The sequence below is a fragment of the Phoenix dactylifera genome, chromosome 18 (assembly GCF_009389715.1).
Source record: "Phoenix dactylifera cultivar Barhee BC4 chromosome 18, palm_55x_up_171113_PBpolish2nd_filt_p, whole genome shotgun sequence".
In the NCBI taxonomy this organism is placed as follows: Eukaryota; Viridiplantae; Streptophyta; class Magnoliopsida; order Arecales; family Arecaceae; genus Phoenix; species Phoenix dactylifera.
Window position 1 is genome coordinate 5,903,543 of NC_052409.1, and position 22,322 is coordinate 5,925,864.

The 22,322-nt window shown below is 36.9% G+C and overlaps 3 protein-coding genes across 9 annotated transcripts; 1 reads left to right on the forward strand and 2 right to left on the reverse strand.

Moving 5' to 3' along the window:
- Positions 1-686: 686 nt before the first annotated feature.
- LOC103714036 lies at positions 687-6,773 on the forward strand. The gene is made up of 2 exons (XM_008801158.3): positions 687-993; positions 6,135-6,773. Exons 1-2 carry the CDS (start codon positions 745-747, stop codon positions 6,369-6,371), a joined length of 486 nt encoding a protein of 161 aa, XP_008799380.2. The 5' UTR covers positions 687-744; the 3' UTR covers positions 6,372-6,773.
- A 2,061-nt stretch (positions 6,774-8,834) lies between these two features.
- LOC103714035 (mannose-1-phosphate guanylyltransferase 1-like) lies at positions 8,835-13,463 on the reverse strand. Its single transcript, XM_008801157.4, has 5 exons — positions 13,326-13,463; positions 10,680-10,929; positions 10,492-10,554; positions 10,184-10,423; positions 8,835-9,782 (listed from the first exon to the last, which is right to left on the reverse strand). Exons 2-5 carry the CDS (start codon positions 10,788-10,790, stop codon positions 9,111-9,113), a joined length of 1,086 nt encoding a protein of 361 aa, XP_008799379.1. The 5' UTR covers positions 10,791-10,929; positions 13,326-13,463; the 3' UTR covers positions 8,835-9,110.
- A 4,076-nt stretch (positions 13,464-17,539) lies between these two features.
- LOC103714033 (protein LSD1) lies at positions 17,540-22,322 on the reverse strand. Of its 7 annotated transcripts, none has more exons than XM_008801154.4 (6): positions 22,244-22,322; positions 21,197-21,345; positions 20,264-20,377; positions 19,453-19,566; positions 18,238-18,347; positions 17,540-17,992 (listed from the first exon to the last, which is right to left on the reverse strand). In XM_008801154.4, exons 2-6 carry the CDS (start codon positions 21,252-21,254, stop codon positions 17,957-17,959), a joined length of 432 nt encoding a protein of 143 aa, XP_008799376.1. In that variant the 5' UTR covers positions 21,255-21,345; positions 22,244-22,322; the 3' UTR covers positions 17,540-17,956. The 7 variants fall into 7 exon arrangements, with proteins under 7 accessions (XP_008799376.1, XP_038971440.1, XP_026663067.1 ...); XM_039115512.1 differs by having other exon boundaries at positions 18,238-18,339; positions 21,197-21,341; positions 22,244-22,262; XM_026807266.2 differs by lacking the exon at positions 22,244-22,322 and adding an exon at positions 22,014-22,178 and having other exon boundaries at positions 18,238-18,339; positions 21,197-21,341.

Sequence of the window (22,322 nt, forward strand, 5' to 3'; positions counted from 1 at the left end):
AAATTAATAAAAGATGGATACAACTATAGAAGATACCCATCAAGCAACCATAGCTAAACACTCTCCTGGCAAATCGCTCCTTAGTGATTAGGGCACTTTCTTTTAAAAACTTTGACAAGGCTTTAAAGATTGGCATCATCCTCTTCCTCTTCAGATTAACCGTAACTAAATATACAAATCTAACGACAAGCATTACTCGTGTCGGAGTGCCGGATTCCGTAAGATATTTATTGGTATAATATTGATATGTGTGGTATAAGGGTCGACTTGGCATGTTGTACCAAAATCTTGGTTCACTGCTGGTATGATACGTTACGCGCTTTGGCGATCCGTGGAAGCAATCAAGCAACCGCCACGTGGATCTCCAAGAATTTGGTATTCACAACCAAAGGGGCAATTCAGGAATGTATCGCTGTTGGATCCTTTGCGCGCCTTCCTCGCTTTGAGAGCTGTGCCGGTGGATGAATGATAAGAGTTCGGAGCGCTTGGAGATCTATGCAGTGACTGATCCAACGGTGGATCGGCGCGAAGGAAGGTGAATTTTTTCGCCCGAAGCATACGACCGCGATCCTTCAGAAATTCCGATCTACACGTCTGTTTTTTATGAAAAAAACTACAGTCTCTTTTACCTTCTTCCATCGCGGTTAAAACCCCAAGATAAAAAGCCCCACCCACCACCCCTCTCGGACCCCCCCACCCCTTCCCAAACCATAAATCTCCTCGTCGAGTGGTTCTTGATCGAGAATGGGGTTCTTCCGGAGGATCGCCGGTTTTCTTGGCCTCGCGAGGGACGAAGCAAACGGGGCCGCCGCCGCCGCCGCCGTTGCCGCCGGCGGCGACGGCGGCGAGGAGGAGGAGGAGAATAAGCGGACGGGGAAGAGCTTGCCGCGCGGCCGAGCCAAAGGGTTCAGGGTCCAGGTCCCCCTCACAGTCGAGAGGCCTAGCATAGGGCCCGTCCTCATTCCTTGCGGTCCCGGCGAAGGCGGAGTCCAGGTGCTTGCCCCTTCCCAACCTTTCTTTCTTTTGATTCATGAGTTCTGGGTTTCTTGATGAATTCGGTGATGGGTTTATCAAGAATCGCGGTCTAATGGGTTTTGTTTTATATGATGTAAAGTTGGTTTTTTTTTGGATTTGTTCGGGCCTTTGAATTTGTATAGTTTAACCATAGTTTTTGTTAGTGGTTAGCAAGAAGAACGTGATGAATGGGTGATAAAAGGAGGCTAGATGTATGATTTGGGGGCAGGTAAGCTTGTAACACGTGGAAGTGGTAAAGGAGACAGGACTGAACTTTTCCTAGGAATGATGTGTTTATATGAGTGAACTGGAATCTCCAGTATGTCAAAGCCTTGCAAAGATAAATTGCCAAGCGAACACATATCATAATGCTTATCTTTAACCTTCTGGATTGCAACAAGTGAACCAAGAATTGCATGTAGGGATTGTGTTAAAACACCATCTTAATTGAATTCATTCTTTTTTTCCAAAGAATTTAAGATGAGAGGTTGAGGGTTATCCGAGACATGAGACAGGGGCTTGAATATATGGGCTCGATAATGTTACTGAGGTCTTCCAACACTATTTAATTCACAGCATTACTGTAAACTCTTTTACTAACTATTGTTGATTTAAACATCAACAGGTTTGCCCTTAATTTTTTTGTGGATATTAGGAAGTGATGTTGCATGAGGAGTGAAGAGCTATTGGATCGCCAGGAATTACACTTTGGAGATTATACATATAAATTGAAGGAAAACTGGATTGAAGAACCCTTCGTTTCATGAAGGAAGTTCTCTCCAAGAATTTCTTTTATTAATATGTCAAAAGCTACCATCATACAATGTAGTAGAAGCATATATAGGACATGACCCTTAATCCTAATTTGGGACTTCAACCTAGTACAAAACTATACTAGAAATAGGACTTAGTAATAAGAAAATATGCTAGAATTATTCAACTACAAATATAAAAATCTAGCTAAAATTTGACTCCTTCTGTAATTGAAAATTTATAAGAGGCTCGGTCACAAACTTTTAGCTCGTGCAAAATCTTCGCCTATGAATCTGTTGCTCCTGAGAAGTTTGGTATGATCTAGCTGATCAAAGTACTTGTTGGTTGCACCTTGTGCTGCATCAAATTGTCTTCCTTATGAGAGTTGTATGTTCTTTTATTCTTAGGAACTGTATGTAAAGCAATTCAAATATTACAAAAGGTGGTGACAAATGGTTTTATTGCTTAGGCAATAAAATGGGATTATAGCTAAGACTCTAGATGCAATGTAAGGACTAGATGAATGTCAGGAACTCTAGAAGATAGTAACATTTATATTTATGGAACAATATATTGCCATTTATGCAAAATAGTGGAGAATTTGAGATATCATGTTAGCAAATAATAGATTGGAAATGGTAACATGATGAGAGTTGTGATTGTTGACTTTGTGGTGGTGCATTAGTGAATTTGATGACACTAAAAGTGGTTCCAACTTATCATAAATAGGTAATTTTTGTTACAACAAGGAGTAACATAATACAGTCATACAATGAGATATTTGTTGACATGATAACTAGTGCAGTTGTCTATAATATGTTAAGTCCCAAGAAATGAGACAAAAGGATTCCAAAGAACATAGACCTTGGAGTGAGAAAGTTGCATCATTCAACGGTAAGTTGTTGGAGAGAATCCACAATTATAACCATCAACTCTTGTCCCGACAATTTGACGTCAGTTTTGTTTATCCTTATTTGCCAATCAGCGTATCAACTAAAACCTCTGACACAACCTCAAACTTTCTGAATTATTTCTTGTAAATCCCTTCCCTGTTAAAGTTGGTGTTTACACATATCTTTCCAGGTCCTTTGACATAATTTAAGGACCTCTTAAGATTATTCTAATATATATTATGTGGGATTATTAATCACAAGTTTTTATAAAAAAATGTTCAGGGACTTAGGCCCTGTTTGGGAGAGCTTTTGGAGGGCCAGAAAGCACTTTCTGGCCCTCCAAAAGTACTTTTAGATAAAAAACTGTGTTTGGTAAATTTTGCAAAAAGCTGTTTCAGCTTTTGCAGGAAGCTGAAAACAGCTTTTGGGAGGAAGCTCCAATTTGGAGCTTTTGGGAGGAAGCTGTTTCAGCTTTTTCGGAAAGCTGTATTTTTGACAAAAATGCCCATATTAAAATAACATAAATACATAGTTTGTCCCTTTATAAACCTAAAAATCTACTGGAGCCAAGAACCCTAGCCGTCAGACTTCCTTCCGTAAGAAAAGGTATTTTTCTTTTCAATTTTTGTATGCATCTCTTGAACCACATTTTAGAAGAAAAAAATTTTAATCTTTTTCCATACCTTCCAAAATCAATCTATTGTTTTTTTTTTTATCATCAACCTCGCGGCCCACGCTGAGGTCCTCCTCGAGCGTGGACTACGAAGAAGAGCCCCTGGACCGCGGAAAATTATTTTATGAAAAATTATAAAAAATTATTATGGAAAATTATTTTATACTAATAATTATAATATTTTATATCTTTATTTTTATATTATACTATAAATATAATATCATATTATATTATATCATAATACATTAATATGTTATGTTAAATAATTTAATATTATGTTATATTATGAAAAATTAATTTATAATAATAATTATAATATTTTATACCTTTATTATTATATTATACTATAAATATTGTATTATATTACATTACATTATAATACATTAATATGTTATTTTAAATAATTTAATATTATGTTATATTATGGAAAATTAATTTATAATAATAATTATAATATTTTATACCTTTATTATTGTATTATATTATAAATATTGTATTATATTACATTACATTATAATACATTAATATGTTATTTTAAATAATTTAATATTATGTTATATTATAAGAAATTAATTTACTAATAATTATAATATTTTATACTTTTATTGTTGTATTATACTATAAATATAATATATATTACATTATATCATAATACATTAATATGTTATGTTAAATAATTTAATATTATGCTATATTACCAAATATTAATTTACTCTAATAATTATATTACTATTATGCTATATTAACATAATATTATTTTATATTACAGTAATATTATACTATATCGTATATTTATATATTAATTTATGTTATGTTTTATTATGTTCTGTTGTATAATACTATGCAATGTCCTTTATGGTAATTTTGTCATACAAAAGTACTTTCTCAGTTTGTTTACCAAACACAAAACAAAGTACCACAGCACTTTACGAATGTAGTTACCAAACAGCAAACAACTTTTTTATAACAGCTCTACTTCAGACAGCTCTACTTCCAACAGCTCTACTTCCAACAGCTCTACCGCCAACAGCTCCCCCAAACAGGGCCTTAAGCCAAGCTGCACACTTATAAAACAGATGCTATAAAAGATTGTGAATGCTATTAACTGATGTCATCCATGCAGCTTTAAGAGGTACACTTTGGTTAAGGTTAGAATTTTCTTTTTTTTTAAAAGGCAGTCATTGGGAGACTGGGGAGAGGAGGGGAGGACGAGGGGAAGCACTATATATTACTATGAGGTAAGGATGATATAATTTTGGTGAAATATGACAAGTAAAGGTCATGTGCAGGACTTTCTTAGCCAGGAGTTGGAGCCTAATTGTAGCAGACCTAGAGTAGTTCTGAAATCCGATCAAGAAAGCACTTTGACAGTAAAGATTAACGAAATGCTGTTAGTATCATTGCAGAATATTATAGATTGTTGATATTTTGTTAATGCCATAGAGCTGCTGAGCAATAAGAAATGAAGAGACAAAAACATGAACATATGCCAAGAAGGGTAGTTAAAATGAAGAAGCAAATTTATGTAATGTTTGTTTTCATCAAATATCATGCTTTCCCTTTTCTAACAGAAACTTTAAAAAGAACAGAAAAGTTTGCATACATACTTTATGGAAGGTTTGCTGTACATGAGGAGATTTTATGCCAAAAATTCATAATAGAAAAGAAACCTGGAAGAAATGTCATGTGAGAGTATGTTGTGGAGACTACTACATATATATATATATATATATATATATATATATATAGAGAGAGAGAGAGAGAGAGAGAGAGAGAGAGAGCCTGCAGTCTGGGCTCTGGATATATTCTGCAGTTGATAAAGACATGTAGAGTGGAAGATTATGTGCCAGTATATCGACTAACTGAAACATAATTGAGGAAAAGAACAATGCTTGTATCTAATCACTGGCTATACCGGGAGAATATGTAACTTTGCATGAGGAATGTATCTAGAGAACTTCTTTCACACACAAACACAAAACAGTACGAGTGTACAAGTTTTGCTTAATTTAGTTGCCATGAAGTTCTTTCTTATTAAAAAGCTTAAGGAATAGTTGCCATGTGGTTATTGTGGGAATCATCAGATGAGACCTAAATCAAAAACTGCAGTCTTTGATGTTTGGGATGAACAGGCAACTGTTAATCTGTTATCTGTTGTTTCATTAATTGGTCTGGTAGGAAACAAAAAGTTAATTAAAAGAGAATAACAATTTCTTATTAGTCCTTGTAGAGAGCCTTTTGTCCTCTCCACAATCCCCTATTGGGTTGTCAAAGTTTCAGCATTAATGGAGGACAAGTTTTAAAAATTCTTTTTTTTTGGGTGAGATCAAAGGATGATATTGACTGGCCATTCTTTGGTTTGGAAAATCCCCTGGCAGAGCCTCTCAAGGTAAATGCCTCCACTGATGAACATGCGATGCTTGATCGAGCGATTTTCTACAGAGATAATTTAGTTGCTCAGGCTAGTGCTAATCCTCAGGCGAACTTGCTATCCAACTGCAGTTTTTGTTTCTGATCTTTCTTGCACTCATGAACTCCTCACTGCTACATCTCTATCTCTTAACTATAACCACAGCCAACAAGTGCAAATCAAATCTTAACCCAGCTTTGCGAACCTTTCTATACTGGTTATTCTTAACGACAACTGAATATCTTCTTGCTTAACTTTGTCATATCTACTCTACAGGCTTGTATATTGTGTATTAAAGACTATCTAGTGCCTTGTCGATGTTTAGTGGCCTTTTCTGAGGGTTACCAGATGCAACTCATTCGTTTCGACCTGGTCTTTTTTCGTGGTACAGGGATTCAGGTGGTACACAAGGAGACTAAGGATTGATGAGGATGGAGATGTGGCAGACGAATTCCTGCATGAGATCGTGCCTCAGGCTTCCAGCACTGATAAACAGATGGCACGGCCGAAGTTTCAGGTGAAGTACAATAACTGGCCCACTGCCATGGCTATGAGAAAACAAGTTATCGCTGTTGATGGGAACGTCAAGCTGTGCCTGGAGCACCAGGGGAAATTGCAGTGGGTTTGAAAGGGAATTCCACAGGCTTTTGTAATGATGCCACTGTTTTGCATCCCCGATGGTCTCTGGTAATTGGCATCACGCATCAGAGCGCTCTGGAGCCTAGCCTGCATCTGTCATCAACTCCAAGTCATGCTGGGTGGTGGAATTCGTGTTGCTGTTACACAAAACTAACCAATCATTTGTGCTGATATGTGATTGCATCTAGTCTGATCCATTCTTCAAACTGCATTGCGATTTTCTCCACCCAGTGTGAAAATTGCTTTAGCCACGATTCTTAGAGTTTTAAAGAAGTGAGGATTCTTGTTTTCTTTTTAATGCTTTCGATGTTACAATCAAACATCTTGTTCATATTAGAATGTACACTTGAGAAAAATTCTGTCATTTTGCCTTAACTCACCTTTCCCACCACACCTTTCCTTCAACTTCTCCATGGCTGCCTGCATTTTCTTGCCTTTTTAACCTCTGACTTTTTCTTTTTGCTATTGTTTGATTTAATGAAGCAAATCCAATTCCAAGATTGGAGTTTGTCTTGTGCTTTACATATGTTCGGATTCCATAAGGAGTGGGGCATGCCATGTGGCCTGCCACGTGGAGTGCACTTGAAAGTTATCTCTACTGCTTTGGCTACCACAATGACAACTAGATAGATGTGTAGTTTGCTAGGCTAACCAGTATCAGCAGATCTCGACCGTGTGATTGCTGACGCTTAGCTCAGGGCAGATCTCTGGAATTCAGGAAAAAAATGAGGATCCTTTGCTAATGCTTGAAAAAAAAAAATCCAGTACATGAAAGTAAATAATACTTGGTGAAAACAACAAGAGATTAAGGTTATCAATATATGTGTATTTCTATAATTATGTAAATGTGAAGATTAGAGGGGCTAGAACAGCTAATATAAGTGGAAAACACCTCTATCTAACAACAATAGATGGGATGATAAATTTCCAATACATGAGCACATCCTGAATAGGATACTTGGACTTTGCAAAAATAATAGGAAGAATCATATAAGGGAGAAAAAGATAAGTTACTCAAGGTTTTTAAAAATTCGCAGAACATTTACCGTGCTATTTTAGTATCGATGCTGCAGATCGCTATCTGAACCTTGTACTTCCTTGGGATCATCATCATAAGCATGGCCTCGTCCGCTTAGATGCGTAAATGGTGGGAAATTAGGAATTTATAGTAATCTAAACAGGTCAGGAGCGGGTTACATGATAGCTAATCTTATAAAAATGGAGATCCGATCATTGATGAGCAAAATGGCCCTGATGTTGCTCGAGGATGGTCACCTCTCTGAGAATTTCATTATGGTATATCTCTTAACAAACATAATAGCTAACATTAGTCGCTTTCTGTTATTGATATCTACATTACTTTTTATATGTACGAGTAAAAATAGACATCTAACTTTTCTTGGGGTTACATAGAAAACGGATCATGCATTAGCATAGGAACTTTTATGGGACATGAGAGTGGGCAGTCGAGCGAAGAGAGCGAAGCACTTGATGTTAAGGAGTTGGGATTGGGCAATTAAGTGAAGAGAGGGATCCGAGCATTTAAATTATCTAGTGAAGCATCTAAAGTGTTGAACAAAGATAAGGTCACATGAGAGCCACCTGAGAAAGTACACAAAACGTTAATTAACGAGCCCTAGCTAATTTTGTTATCTAGACTGTAGATAAAAGATTAAGAATAGGGTGGTATTTTTGCATGGGTTGAGCAGTATTTTTTCTGGCATACTCAATTAAATGATCTAGATAGTATTAAGCTATCATCTGAGCATTTCTTAGGATAAGTTTGATATCATCCTACCTAGTAACTCTGTTACGCCATGTTGTGTTAGCTCCTCTGCTGCTCTGCCAACCAATTAGAGGTCATTTGATGGGAGTTTTAATACAACAAAGACATGAGCGTGTGAGCAAGTTGGTTTATCTTTTTATCAGGCATGGATACTTTTGGACATACTCAGTATCGGAAACACGTACATACACTTGAAGATAATTTATGATTTCTTCACAATTATGATGATACATCTACTTTTCTTGTTGGGATCACTTGGTAAGTGCTTGCCATCAACAATACCGGCAGGTACTTTGCTTTCATAGATTTAAGCCAATTTTAGATTAAAAATTGTCATGGACCAGGACGACACAGTCACATTTTAAAGCCATATTCAAGAAACATGGTAGGTTCCTCATGAACCAAGAGCTTGATTTAGACCTAACGACCATCTCGCCGATCCCTGATGATGACTAACAATTGGAACACCCCTAAATTTTAAACCAAAGGGAGAGACCAATTTTCTTGCTATGCAACAGTCTCATCAGGTCCTTACCATGCAATTCTCAAGTCAGACTGCATTACATAATAAAAAGTATACCACTAGAATTGTTGGGTTTTCCCACGGGTAATTAACACTTTCCATCCATACATTATTACTTCATTTCAATGGAAGTTTCAAGCAAAAAAGTCATCAACTCCACAATTCATCATTCCATAATAATAAGCGGTAAACAACAACTAAAACGTAAGCATTTCCTCATACAGCTTTGCCTACTCTTTGACAACTTAACACAGACAGACCAGAAAAAGAGAAACTACTCAGCATAAAGATTAATTACATGGCTGCCTGTAGGTTAAAAATAGATAGACATTTTAAACAGTATAAAAATTTCTTTGCATGTATGGAAATCTCTATCATCAAGATCACTTCAATATTTTGGTTGGTGCATTGTGTTTGCTTTACATTACAATCTCAGGCTTCACAAAATGTGATTTGATCTCTTTGTGAGGCAGGACAACTGCTCCATTAAGGAACACAGTCTCCCCGACATGGACATCCTCTCCGAGCACCGCCATGCTGCTAACTTGAGCTGACTCCCCAACTGTTGAATACCATCCAATGATGCTGCCCGACACATGAGCTGATCTCTTCACCTGCACCCCCTTCATCAGGGTGCATGATGATAACCTCACCCCCGGCTCGATCACACAATTGGGACCAATCACCACATCAGGCCCAATTAAGCACCCTTCACCAATCTTTGCACTCTCATCGATCAACACATTCCCAATGATGTTGCGTCCGACAGCAAGCTCCAATGCTGATTTCCTCCTCAGATAGTCTAAATAAAATCCAAGGCCTGTGAGGTAATCCTTGGGCTGTCCAACATCCATCCAGAATCCATCATAGACCATGGCATATAGGCATCCCTCCTTGGCAATGGAAGGGAAAACTTGCTGTTCTAATGATGAGGGACCAAGTGGAATTCGATTGAGAACAGAGGTGTTCAATAGGTATATGCCTGCATTAATTTTGTTACCTACAAATACTGCAGGTTTCTCAACGAATTTCTTGACCCTACCTGAATTCTCATCCAAAACTACAACTCCATATTTTGATGGCTCAGCCACCTAGACACATTAAAGCATATATATATATAAGTATTAGCATCCACTTCCTCACCATGGAAACATAAATCAACGAGAGCAAGGCACGCCATTTTAGTATTGGGTCCCATATCGGTGACACACTGTCACTATGTCAGTACAGTACGGTACGGGACCGGTTCAGCATACTGAGTATCGGTACACCCCCTGTACCGTATACTAATACCAATCCGGTGCAGTACATTCTGTACCGATCCGCTGCAGTATGTCCCGTACCGATCCGCTGCGGTATGGGACAACGAACCTTGAACAAAAGCATAAAATTCATCAAGAATGTTTGGTTATCTAACTCTCTTTCTTCTATCTTTGATTGTACCCACATCATGAACCGATCTTAGAGAATTCGGGGTGAAAATGAACTCTACCTTGGTTACCATGATTGATGCTTCACCTCCATGAGCATTATGAAATTCAAGCATCTCTTTTAATGGGTATTCACATGTGATATCGCTGTTGAGCACGAAGAATGGCTTGTCAGCCTCCTGAAGCAATTTCTCCTTTGCAAGGGCCAAAGGGCCGGCAGTGCCCATTGGCTCATTTTCTTGAGAGCAGGTGATCTCGATCCCAAGCCTTGATTCAAACTCTTCGAGAAAGCTCAGCATGACCTGTGAAAGAGTAACTATGAAATCGATGAAACAAAATAAACTTGTAGATAGATAAGTGTTTTGCTCACTTGTGGCTGGTAATTGATGGCTAAGATGACTTCAGTTACTCCAGTAGCTTTAAGGGCTTCAATCTGATCAATTTCATGTGGCAATTAAACTTCATATATGAAAAGGTGGAAAAATGACAAATCAACAATGGCTTAAGAATGTAAAGTATAACCTAGTTCTAGAGAGCTATAGTTTGGTTTCAACTAACCTGATGCAAAATCATTGGCTTGTTGGCAAAGTCAACAAGTGGCTTTGGCATGCTGATTGTCAAGGGCCTCAGTTGAGTCCCAAATCCACCTACAAGGATGAGTGCCTTCATGGTGATTTAGTTGCTAATACTCCTTTATCTGGATTACTCTATAATCAGAGTTACCACTTCACAGCTGAACTTCCAACCTTATGACGTGGTCTAAAAAGACAAGCTGGCTTGAAAAACTATGTTCGCTCGAATGAATTTTCTGTATCAAAAATACAACAGATAAAAAATATTCTTAATGCTAAATTGGGATACATATTAAGAATAATTACTTTAAAAATGTAAAAGTATTACTTAAAATTTATGGATCTGTCAGATAACTTTTGAGTTCTTAAACATTCATCAGATGCTGCAGCACAGTCACTAGTCTTAGATAGGATAGCTCAGGTGTACGAAAAAATAGTGACAACCCATAAAGGATTTACAAATTGCAGGTCATAAATAATGTGCTTCTTTAAAGATATAATGGTCTGTCACTTACTCCCTGTCATGACAAGGAAATGAAACCAATGCATTCAGACATGTAGACATAGTACAAATTCGCAAACTCCATGTGGATTCCCATATTCTTAAAGTAAATATTTTCCTAACTACCAATAAGGTGGCATTTGGTGACCCAAATGGAATCACCAAGATGATCTTAGATCACTGGTGCCCTTATTTCGGGATAATCTGATCTCCGATGATCTAAAATCACTGTATTTGGTAGGCTATGTTTCAGTGATTAAAGATGCCTAAATATCTGCGAATAATCTATTTGCTATTCCATGGGATCCAAAATCACTGATCTTATAAGACCAAAACTACCACAGATATAAAATATATTATAATAAATTATCAATACACTTATTAATATATTAATTATTAATATATTTCATAAAATCATATTTGTTAATCCTAAAATTATTAATCCTATAAAAACATATGAATTATTATTATACAACTAATATTTTTATTTATACTTATAATATATTATTATTCTAATACCAATATTTATTTTTATTAAAAAATAAGGCAAATAGAAGTAATATATTAAATAATTTCATAATATAAATATAAAGTACAATAATATATTTATATTATAATTTAGAATTATAACTAAATAATGATATGATTAATAATATATTATAATATATATATATATATCATAAATACAATATATATAATATGAATATTAATATAATATAATAGGAATATTGATATATTATTTTTTTGCTAGACTGAGAGATATTTTTGCCTCCAAATTTCAACCCATGATCATTGCCATAGGGTGATCTTGGATACCCGACCTCAAGGAAGAATTTTCATCACTTGATTGGACGATGATTTGAGAAGTGGGGTTATTTAGAATCACTGCCATGTAGGAACACTATGGTGTAACCAAATGCGGTGATCTCATCACCTTCATCCACGTCACCCTTAATCTTAGGATGATCACCCCATACCAAATGTAGGGGTGCAATCAAGCTAAGCCAAGTAGTTAGAGGTTTGAGCTCGACTTGAATTAAAATACTCGAGATCGAAATTCGACTCAAGATCAATCGAGCCTTGATGTCCAAACTTGAACTCGACTCAATAAAAAAAAAGTAATATTCGAGATTGACTCGATTCGAATATCAACCAAGCTATATTCGAGTTCGAACGTAAATTCAAGCCTTGATCATAATTAAAAATATGATTAAAACAAAGATAACTCAAAGATAACAGAGTCCAGCTCAATAATTTCATGATTCCAAAGTCTACCAGAGAAGGGTAGAACGGCAACTATTTGCAAATTCATCACTCCACATAGTTCCAAGCATACCCTAATGATAGAGGAACCCCACCAAATTTAGAATACAAAAGTGGACTTCTAGCTTGAGTCGCTTACCAACTCACTCAAAGAGAGGCCATGCCATCGGATGTGCATCCTGGTTTAATTTTCGTTTCTCATGCTTGATCGCCCTATTAGATCACCTATCATTTTTAAATATACTAATAACACTTACATTAAGAAAAAATTATATCTATAAACAAAAAGGTTTTGCTCACATCAATTCCAGCTCCCAACTCTAATATAACATAGAACAAGTTGACGAAGAAGCAAGGCAGTGCAACTCAAAAGAATAAATAGAACATCATACTACAGTAGAAACCACGAATTAAACCAAACTTATCACCCATTATACCACAACAAAAAAAAAAACAAATTTCTGATTCTAATGGCAAACTTTCCATCAAAAGAAACTAGAAAAAAACCCATCAAAATCTTGTATTTAGCTCTCCAACAGACCCCCCCCCCCCCCCCCCCCCCCCCCCCCCCCCCCCCCCCCCCAAAAAAAAAAAAAAAAAAAAAAAAAAAACCACCGACATTAAAAAAAAAGTACCAAAAATAGAATTTTTCCCATCTACTTTCCTGCTTTCTTTCAACACGATACTAGCAACTGTTACATCCGAAGAACTCCCATACATACATACCGATCACAAACCAAAAACTACTAGAAAAGATACATTCCCTCTTTAAAAACAATCAATCGAAAAACCTCCAGTTTTCTCCTATCCCGGAACAAGCTCAGAGATCGAACGCCAAACTGAGACCAAGGCCCAAGAATTCCTCACCTTCAAAGATCGAAGAAGAAACAAGCGAGCCGATTATCTCAGTCGAAGCCGAAAAGCCCCTAACCCTTACCCTAATTTCGAAGACGAGAAATTCTAAACCCTTGGGAGAGAGAGCCGAGTGAGGGCGGAGAGCATCGAGGCACAGGAGAAGAATTAAATAATAATAACAATAATATAAACAAAAGCCATCGTTTGAAGGTTTTGAAGCGGGTCCATGGCTTCCAGCCGTACACGTGTAAGATTAGTATGAGAAATGACTCAATTGCCTTCGACAGTTTAAAACTCCGGGCTCGCTCCATTGGCGCCTCTACCGGCGGTTGGGTGATGGGGCCCGATGCGATCATGGCCGTTGGTTCGGTGGTTCACTTTTTCTCCAGATCTACGAAACTTGATAAAGCCGATGTGGACCCTTTTTCTCGTTTCCCCGATCAGTTCTTTAGTCAAGATGGGATCCGTGGGAAACCGTTTCTGAAAATTGGAAATTTCTTTGGCAGTGCTGTAGGTACTGTCGCATTCTTTCATGGCACCATATGAACAGAGAATTTGGAAGATATTAGTTTTCTATGTACATCTAACAATATAAGAAATGAGAGGTTCGTATGTCAGTTTCAAGGATGGGTCATCAGATTTCAATGGCTTGTGTACCTATCTTCTCATTAAAAATGATAAAATTATGGTTTCCTTCCATAATAATCTTATGGATTGTGAGAAATTGAGGCTATGTCCATCATCCATGCATCCCATTGTTGGAAGTTTTTTTTTGAACGTGTGCCTTAATGCAACGGTAATTATGTTTTATTGTGACCTCGAGATAATGAGTTCAAAATAAGTGCAGATAAAGTTGGGTATATCCGACCATTTCTTAAATTTTATAACCAGAGGAGTCTTATACCCTTGGCTGCCCAAATTGTTGGAAATTTTATTTGATATCCTTGAAGCAACTATTCTTTCTATGAATGTTTCCACGTACTGTTATCATTGCTATAGGTTGATGATGCAAATTGTGATGCATTTAGTTGAGCCGATAGGATGAGTGGTTTTTGATGCATTCAAGTATTGTGCATGATAGGTGTCATTGCAAAAAAAGCTTTCATAAATTTGCTGGCGTTACTTTGTCTCTTAGTCGCAATATATACAAACGCATGGTTAAAGAGATGGATTAGGATTTATCAATCCTTTGGCTTGTTATAGGGCCAGCTATCTAGATTGGAGGCTATTATTATTTGATTATATTGGCAAGTCTCCATCTGAGTGCTTTTTGACCTACCTTTAATCGCAACATGGATACATCTCCATCCACTCATGCATGATATCCAAACTGGAATGGGCACTCTCTACTTAGGCCACTCGTTCAACGAACTGTATGAGTGGATAGCATTATCAATCTCTATTTGTTTGTTATTTCTCAATGCTCACCTCCCTCATCCCATAGGAGTTATGAAGTCTCAGCCGGTTAGAAATGGGTTCCAAGTATAAGGTGAAGCAATTAGGTCCATGAGTTATCGTGGGATTGGGACTGACATATTCAAATTAAGACTCAAAAAAGCACTCCTTGATAATATTCTTAGATTAACAATGAGGTGCCGAAGAATGATGATAATATAATACTAGGATGGCCATCTGAATCAACGAGGGAGGGCTCAAAATTGGATATTGCTCAGGATGTTTAGAAATGCTCTTGTTACTACATCAATGCCATCCCATTCATTTTATATCATGTCAAATTACACAACTTGGACCTATGTATGGTCCTTTTGAAAGAATCCTATGCATTTCTTGTCAACACTCTCCTTTGCAACCTCAAGGAGGTCCACCTCCTGCACATATAAACCTTATCTCTTAATGTGAATTACTTAAGAATTAATATGGTTCCTTTGGCTGTGAACTTGTTTCCACCTTATTTGGCTGGAAACAAAAGGGTCCACCATGTGACAATACACCATTTCTTTTTGGATGGCTGAATTTCCTTTGGTACATGGTCACCATCCCTTGATTGTGAAACTTCAATAAATGACCATTGACCTTTTGATTGTGTCCAACTCACTGGTCCCATGAGATATTAACTGCATGGTTCCTTCCCTTCTTTTTTTTTGGCTTTTTTTGGGTGCATGATTAGCCTAAGGACACCCTATTATTTTGATGTATCAGGTCTAAGCGACCTAATTTGTCTAACTTGTAATAACTTTTATGTGAGGTGGTTTTGTATGAGCCTACCAAAGTAGACATTATAACGTGATGGCTCTAGAAAGTTTTGAACATCTCTAATGATATATAGGTGGTGGAAATGCATTAGGGCACAAGCACAGTGGGGTTTGACATGATTCAAATTGGAAAAATGCAGTGGGGTGCAACAATAAATATGGCCCCCATAGAGACCTGGCCTAATTTGGTGGTTGAGGTGCTTGTGGGAGCATATGTTATTGATGAGGATGCCCATCTCAGACTTACAAAGAAATCTCAGCCAAAACAAAGAAAATATTTACATCAAGTAAGCTTCTTGCAGACTCTATATACAATTTTGTTCTAGGATAGCTATGAGTCATGACCAGAATGACCTTTGATAATGGATTATTCTGCTGCTCGATGGATCATAAGGAGGCTAAATGCCTTGAATGTTAATTTAAGATTCTTGTTGGTCATATGATGGAAATGAATCTATTCGCTTTGGCCCATCCTTCTTCCCATTTCTCATATTTTGCTCAAATTATGAGAAAATTCTACCTATATGTTGTAATAATCTTTAGCTTAACCAAAATTGATTACTACCATCCCTAGGGTGGGGTATTTTTGAACCTAGGAAGAGCCGACACCATACCAAGCGCAACAGACATGCCAAGGCCAATAAATGAAGTAGGTTGCTCGACTCCATCACCCCATAGTTTACCTATGTACAGTCGATGATTAGAGTTAGACCTAGAACTCTGACTAATCTTAGGTTTTGTTTTGGAATCTCTCTAAGTTTCTATAACACAATTGCATTAAAACTTGTATTTTGACAATTTGGACCGTAAGCAGGTTGCACTCATCATTATATAATCTTTTTTCTAGATCATGCAGGAACCGTAGAGGTCTAGTCTTGCAATTACAACCATCTATGCATCACGCCGCAGCCTAGCCTACAAACTCACATTGGTCATGCCACCTCTCTCCAGTTCAACCACCAACTAGAGAGGATATGAGCCCTAGACCAACAAAAATCAGCTTTAAGATTTTCCGACAGAGAGATGTCTTGGACAATGTTGAAAAATCAGGATCAGTACTTTAGATGGTGGATCCATGTAAAAGAAAAAGTTTTGGGAGTGCTACCCTTGGATTGTTCAGTGGGGTGACTTCTTTGGTCATTCCTTCACAATCCAATCACATAAAAAGCATCACGCATCATAGGGTGGATTTGTAATTGTAACAAAGGATATTCCAATATATGATGAATTTTGATGATTATATCATGCGGTGAAATGGGGGATAAGGATTCATGTAGCCAACACTAACTAGTTAGAGATTAAGCCTTACTTGAGTTGAGTTGAGTCGAGTCGAGGTCGTGCAACGAAATACATAGAAGGCAGCAAGATATTGAAAAGTGTGATGAATTCATTGAAAAATGGGCTGCTTGTTTGAGATGCAAAAATATTGTGGCAGACCACCTGCTCCATAGCTGATATGCTCAATGTATCATTGCGCTCAGTTTGGTTGAGGTGATCTTTCTTCATGGTCGTGGTCCTTCCACATATGACTTCTTTCCCTCCTCTTTTTTCGCCCTCCCTTCAACTTTATTTTCACTTATCAACCACCTCTTTTGTGCAGGATGTTTCAGTATATGAATTTGACTCTGACATGAAATGTCAAAACCTCATTATCTGGTATGAGAGGCGAAAATAGGCTAAATCTTAGCTAGGACTATGTCACTATAAGGGAGGAAGAGTCTACCGGCGAAAGGACAAGATATAAGAAAACCTTGATAGATGTTGTGGGAGAAGATTCAAGGATGCTGGTGACCGAGAAGTAGTTCAATAAAAAGATTGAGAATAAGAAAAATACAAGCATCAATCTCTGAATCGAAGTTAATATGTTCAGTTTCGCTTAGGTTTCTCTGTCTTCTTGAGAAAAGCCATCTATGTTGAAATATATTATTCATTATCCATATGACAAGGATAATTGAGATTTTTTAATAAAAAAGAAAGGTGAAAACAAAGGGGGTTTAAGCAGGACAATTCAGCTAATTGAGAACCCAAATTCTGAAAATATATGCATAACCCTGATTGGATACATAACTCAGAATCTGAAACTAATACTCGATACAACGAAACAAAAGATTTAAACATATACAGTGCTTTATAAAGCACACTCAGACAATCATCCCAAATTAAATGGCAGTATCTTGAACATCCAAGTCTAACATGAATATTGTTCCTACAATGATCTACACACCTCAAGCATACCAAAACTGTTTATTGTAGGGGCTAATAGAGAAATAGAATTCATTAAAGGGAAAATCTCCACACATCTTGGGTGAAGAGGAGATAGAGATGTAGCAGTCTTCATTCGTAGTACATGCATTACTGCCTCAGTTACCGAAAGATTAGCGGATGAAGTTTTGGATGTCAGAGATTTCCATCATTACCATATCCATAGTTTCAGTTATTAGGCTTGTGCTCAGTGCTTGGTGAAGCCTGTTAAAGAGAGTGCAAAAGAAAACATTAAGATTTGCAGTCCTTTGTTAACTTCCTCAAATACATAATTATGTGAAAGCATCAAATATGAGACATGGCAAATGGCAGTTTTGATAACTTGAACAGTCCAAGATTGAAATAGAAAAAGGCACACCAACAGACACAATGGAATAATGCAAGAGAATAATCAGGAATTCTAATGGGTGCTGTTTATAAAACAAAAAGCTATTTCAAGGAGGACTAACCCCAACTGATGTCACAAAATTGCAGACAGCGCACTTCACGGATCCTGCTCCATATTGGTACATGAGCAGCATTTGGCAGTTCCCACAATTGACATGTGCTACCTGATTTGCTGCCGCCAATTATTTGAAGTTCATTCAATATATATGTAGGAATCCCACATTCATCATTAGCTTATTTCCATATTTGAACACAGTAAGAACATCAGCAAAGCCTAACATTTTCATATCATATATTGAAATTCTTATTTTTACTATGTGCTTGCCGATCAGAAAATTCTATATATGTTTCCTGTTTTCTGAATCTTTTGCTTACATTTAAACAGTACTAAGAAGATAAGTAGGTACCAGCCATACAAAATACCTCGAAGCTTTGTGGGAAGCTTGTCTAGCCTTTTACTAAAAGTTACCCTTGTCTGTTGCATAAAATTTCAGGAGGTCTGCTTCGACGGGATCCAGTCTACTGTTTCCTGTTCATGTGGGTTTTGCTCTCTAAATGGGTCTTCAAGCAGGCCATAAGTTCTGAGTTTGTTGGATGCTTTAACATTGTAATTTTTGAAATCAATATGGCTTGTCGATGTAATTGATGCAGCAGTAATTGATGAGGATATACGATACCAGTTAAGCACACTGACCATTAACTTGCGTTTTGTGGTTGCACAATCACTCTGGCATGCCTCGTGTAGTATTTTAATAAGTTAAAAGCACATAGAGATCCATGAATCAGAGTATGTTTCCTTGTTTGGAAAAAATAATTATTATGCATATGTAGAGACTGCCAACATTTCATAACCAAACATAACACTCATAATTGAAGGAAATATTCCAAGATTACTACCCCATTCATGAACAGGAGTACTATCTAAAACATTTGTACTATGCAAAGATCATGTTTCTTTATGATATAGAAAGGTTTTAAGGTCTCTAACTTCTACCGGGAAAAACTGGGTACCACATATAGTGGCTGTAGCACCATTGCTGTCAAAAATTGTTCAAATTTCAAGACCATTTCTTGTTCATCAAAATGAGTCTGCGCCTATCCATGTCCATTGTTGGCTACATGAACATATTCTATCATGAAATAAGAGTTGCATCTTTCTAAATAGCATGGCCAATTCTTAACTAGATAAAAGAAACAAGCTTCTAGCTGTACTTCTATACCTCCTCTCTAGTAAGTTAGATTAGCCCCGAATATTGGAGTCAGCACAATTTCCTTACCTTCTAAAGCCAGGTTGATGGTGTGACAACAAGAGCATTGCACACTAGTTGCTCCACGTATGTACATCAGAAGAGTGTGACATCCTCCGCAGACTAACCGAGCCATCTCTGTTCCTGTTGCAAACTCAAAAAGTGGTGACAATTATGTCTGAGAACTGACATCAAAAAATGTTGAGACCAGAGAGTCAGAGGCCATTCTCAAAAACTGTTTTTAAGTTGATTGCTATTATGGATTTGCCCACCTAATGATGTAATCCTGTTTGAATCCAATGGCACACATATAGTCTGTTTTAGATGCCACAAGGGGCATGTGCCATATTAATTCATAAAACATTTCTTATGCTAGTATCAATTATTGAAATTGGGGTTAGAATCATCATATAAATGCATATATTGTCAACACTAGAATTGGAAGGGTTTCATGACCATTCTTATCAGCTCAATACAAACCAGAAATCATTTTTTAACACCACTTCCAGTCATTGAATGAATATTTTCTTCTTTCCCTAAATATTATTCAAGGAAAATGAAATAGGTAAATAAGTGCCTATGTCTTATTGGCAATAGACAAAATTTGACTGGTGCCAAAGGGATTACAATGTACAATGCAAGTATATATACTGAAATTATATATCTGCAATCTGCATTAACTAGGTTATGTCCTCCAAATAAATAACTTGGTAGCCGCACACAATGCAAATCACACAATAACATAATTAGAAGTAAGAGAAACTTTGAAGGGATTTGAAAAAGTCACATCATCTCTAATGGAAAAATGAGGAATATAACTGGTGAATTAAGAAAATAATACCAGGTGGAGGTGCGGCTGTCACTGCATTGCAAATGGCGCAGCATATGGATGTTGCCCCTAGCGGATAGAGAAGGAGATTTCGACAACCAGAACAAACAAGTTGGTTTTGTCCACCTGAGAATCAAATAGAGTATCATTGACGATATACCCAAAGTTGGTGATGTAGCACTGGTAGAAAAGAGGAGATTAAATATATGGACAACCCTTATGTGAATACAATCAATCCATGCATTCAGCATTATTGGCATGTGAATCGACACGCCATTTAGCTATCGAGTTTACAGTAACATGTTGTTGCTATGTGAATAAGAGAAGGAAACCAGCTCGTGCCTCTGATAAGAATAAAAGAATCAGATAAGGATTCATGAAGCTGAATGCAAAATGACTAGGATAATGCTTTCTGACTATGCCCATCATTGTGTTAAAAGCAAAATGATCCACAAGCTTATGTGTCACCAACTTAACTCCTTCTAAAAGGAGATGCACACACTGCAACAAAGACTTCCTTAAAAAAAAGGTGGGTACGAGAAAGAAAAGACTACAACAAAGTTCACAGAGTTTATAACTATACCGGCAAAGTTAGAGCAGCACATCGATTAGCTTTTTGGCTGTTTAACTACATTACAATGTCATTTTCAGGAGTGCAGGTCATTAGATTCAAAATAAATTAATTGTTTTCTCATGCCTCCATAAAACTTATCTGCTCAGGCTACAAGGTAGCGCCTCGAACCGTTCCAATTCCGATAACTTAGTGTCATATATTTCCAAATCCCATATGAGATGCCATCTGATCTATCAGGATATTATATATGGCAGTAACACATCTATTTGCAAAAGATAATACCCATCTACAACATATAGCTTTTCTTATAATTGAACAAAGAAATATAATCTCAATATACTTCAAAATTAGAATTTCAGGGCGGGAAATACCATTTGGTGGTGTAAATGGTACTGAAGAATTTGGATATGGGGCAAGAGGAACTGGCATTGCCGGTTTAACGTTGATAGCTTTAGTCCAAAAATCATACAAAGCCTCAAGACCAAGATGGGGATAGGACTCTCTTCTCTTCCATTCCTACCTATGTCAATAAATAAAGAAGGAGATCAGCAAACTGTAGAATCCAGAACCAGTATGTGCATATGCAGAGCAAACTAATTGAAATTAATTGAAACATGGAGCAAATTGATGCAGTTGGAAACCAAAGCACAGCAATATCACTGTATATTGGAGCTGAATTGAATCCAACAGACTAGTAATTCCACCATCACTCAAGCTTCCATTTAGATGCATCAATTTGGAAACCAGAAAGACCCAATAAAAACTTCAAACAAGTCATCACATCTTGCAGCTAAATTCCACATCCCCATACACCCAAAGCGCACATACATTAAAATATATATATTAAGACCAGTGCCCGTTCCAAAATCTTCAGTAATAACCCCGACTGGAAGCTAACTCGCAGCATTCGGAACCAAACTCAGAAAAACTTGAAAAATTGCAGCACAGTCTTTTTTTTTTTAAAAAAAAAAAAATCTCATGCTGCATCGAAATAAATAAATCAACAAATAAATAAAAATTAGAACAGAAAACATTACACATACCAACAATTCCAACAGGCACTCCTGAACTTCAACTACCCAAAGCATTAATTTCAAAATTAAAAATAAAATAAACTAACAACTGAAGCTAAAGAAGGAATCTATTATCATCAAGCGTATAACAGGAAAAAAAAAACAATTAAAGAACCTTTGAAAATTGTTATATTTATACTGTGCGTTCAGAACAGTGAATTCCTTCAGAATGCCATCAAGTTGGCCTTACTCTTCTCTCCTTTATCTTCTTTTTTCTTCTTCCCTATCTTATAATTGATCTTAGAAGAGAGAGAGAGAGAGAGAGAGAGAGAGAGACTGTTATATAAGTATATATATATTTATATACTGCGAGTTTACAGGGGTGGTGGGATCTAAAAATAATGCCTTTGCACGCACGCGTTTCCTTCACCATTCCCCGTCTCTGAAGCCTCTCCAGCAACCCATGGCATCCCTGTGAGGTCCA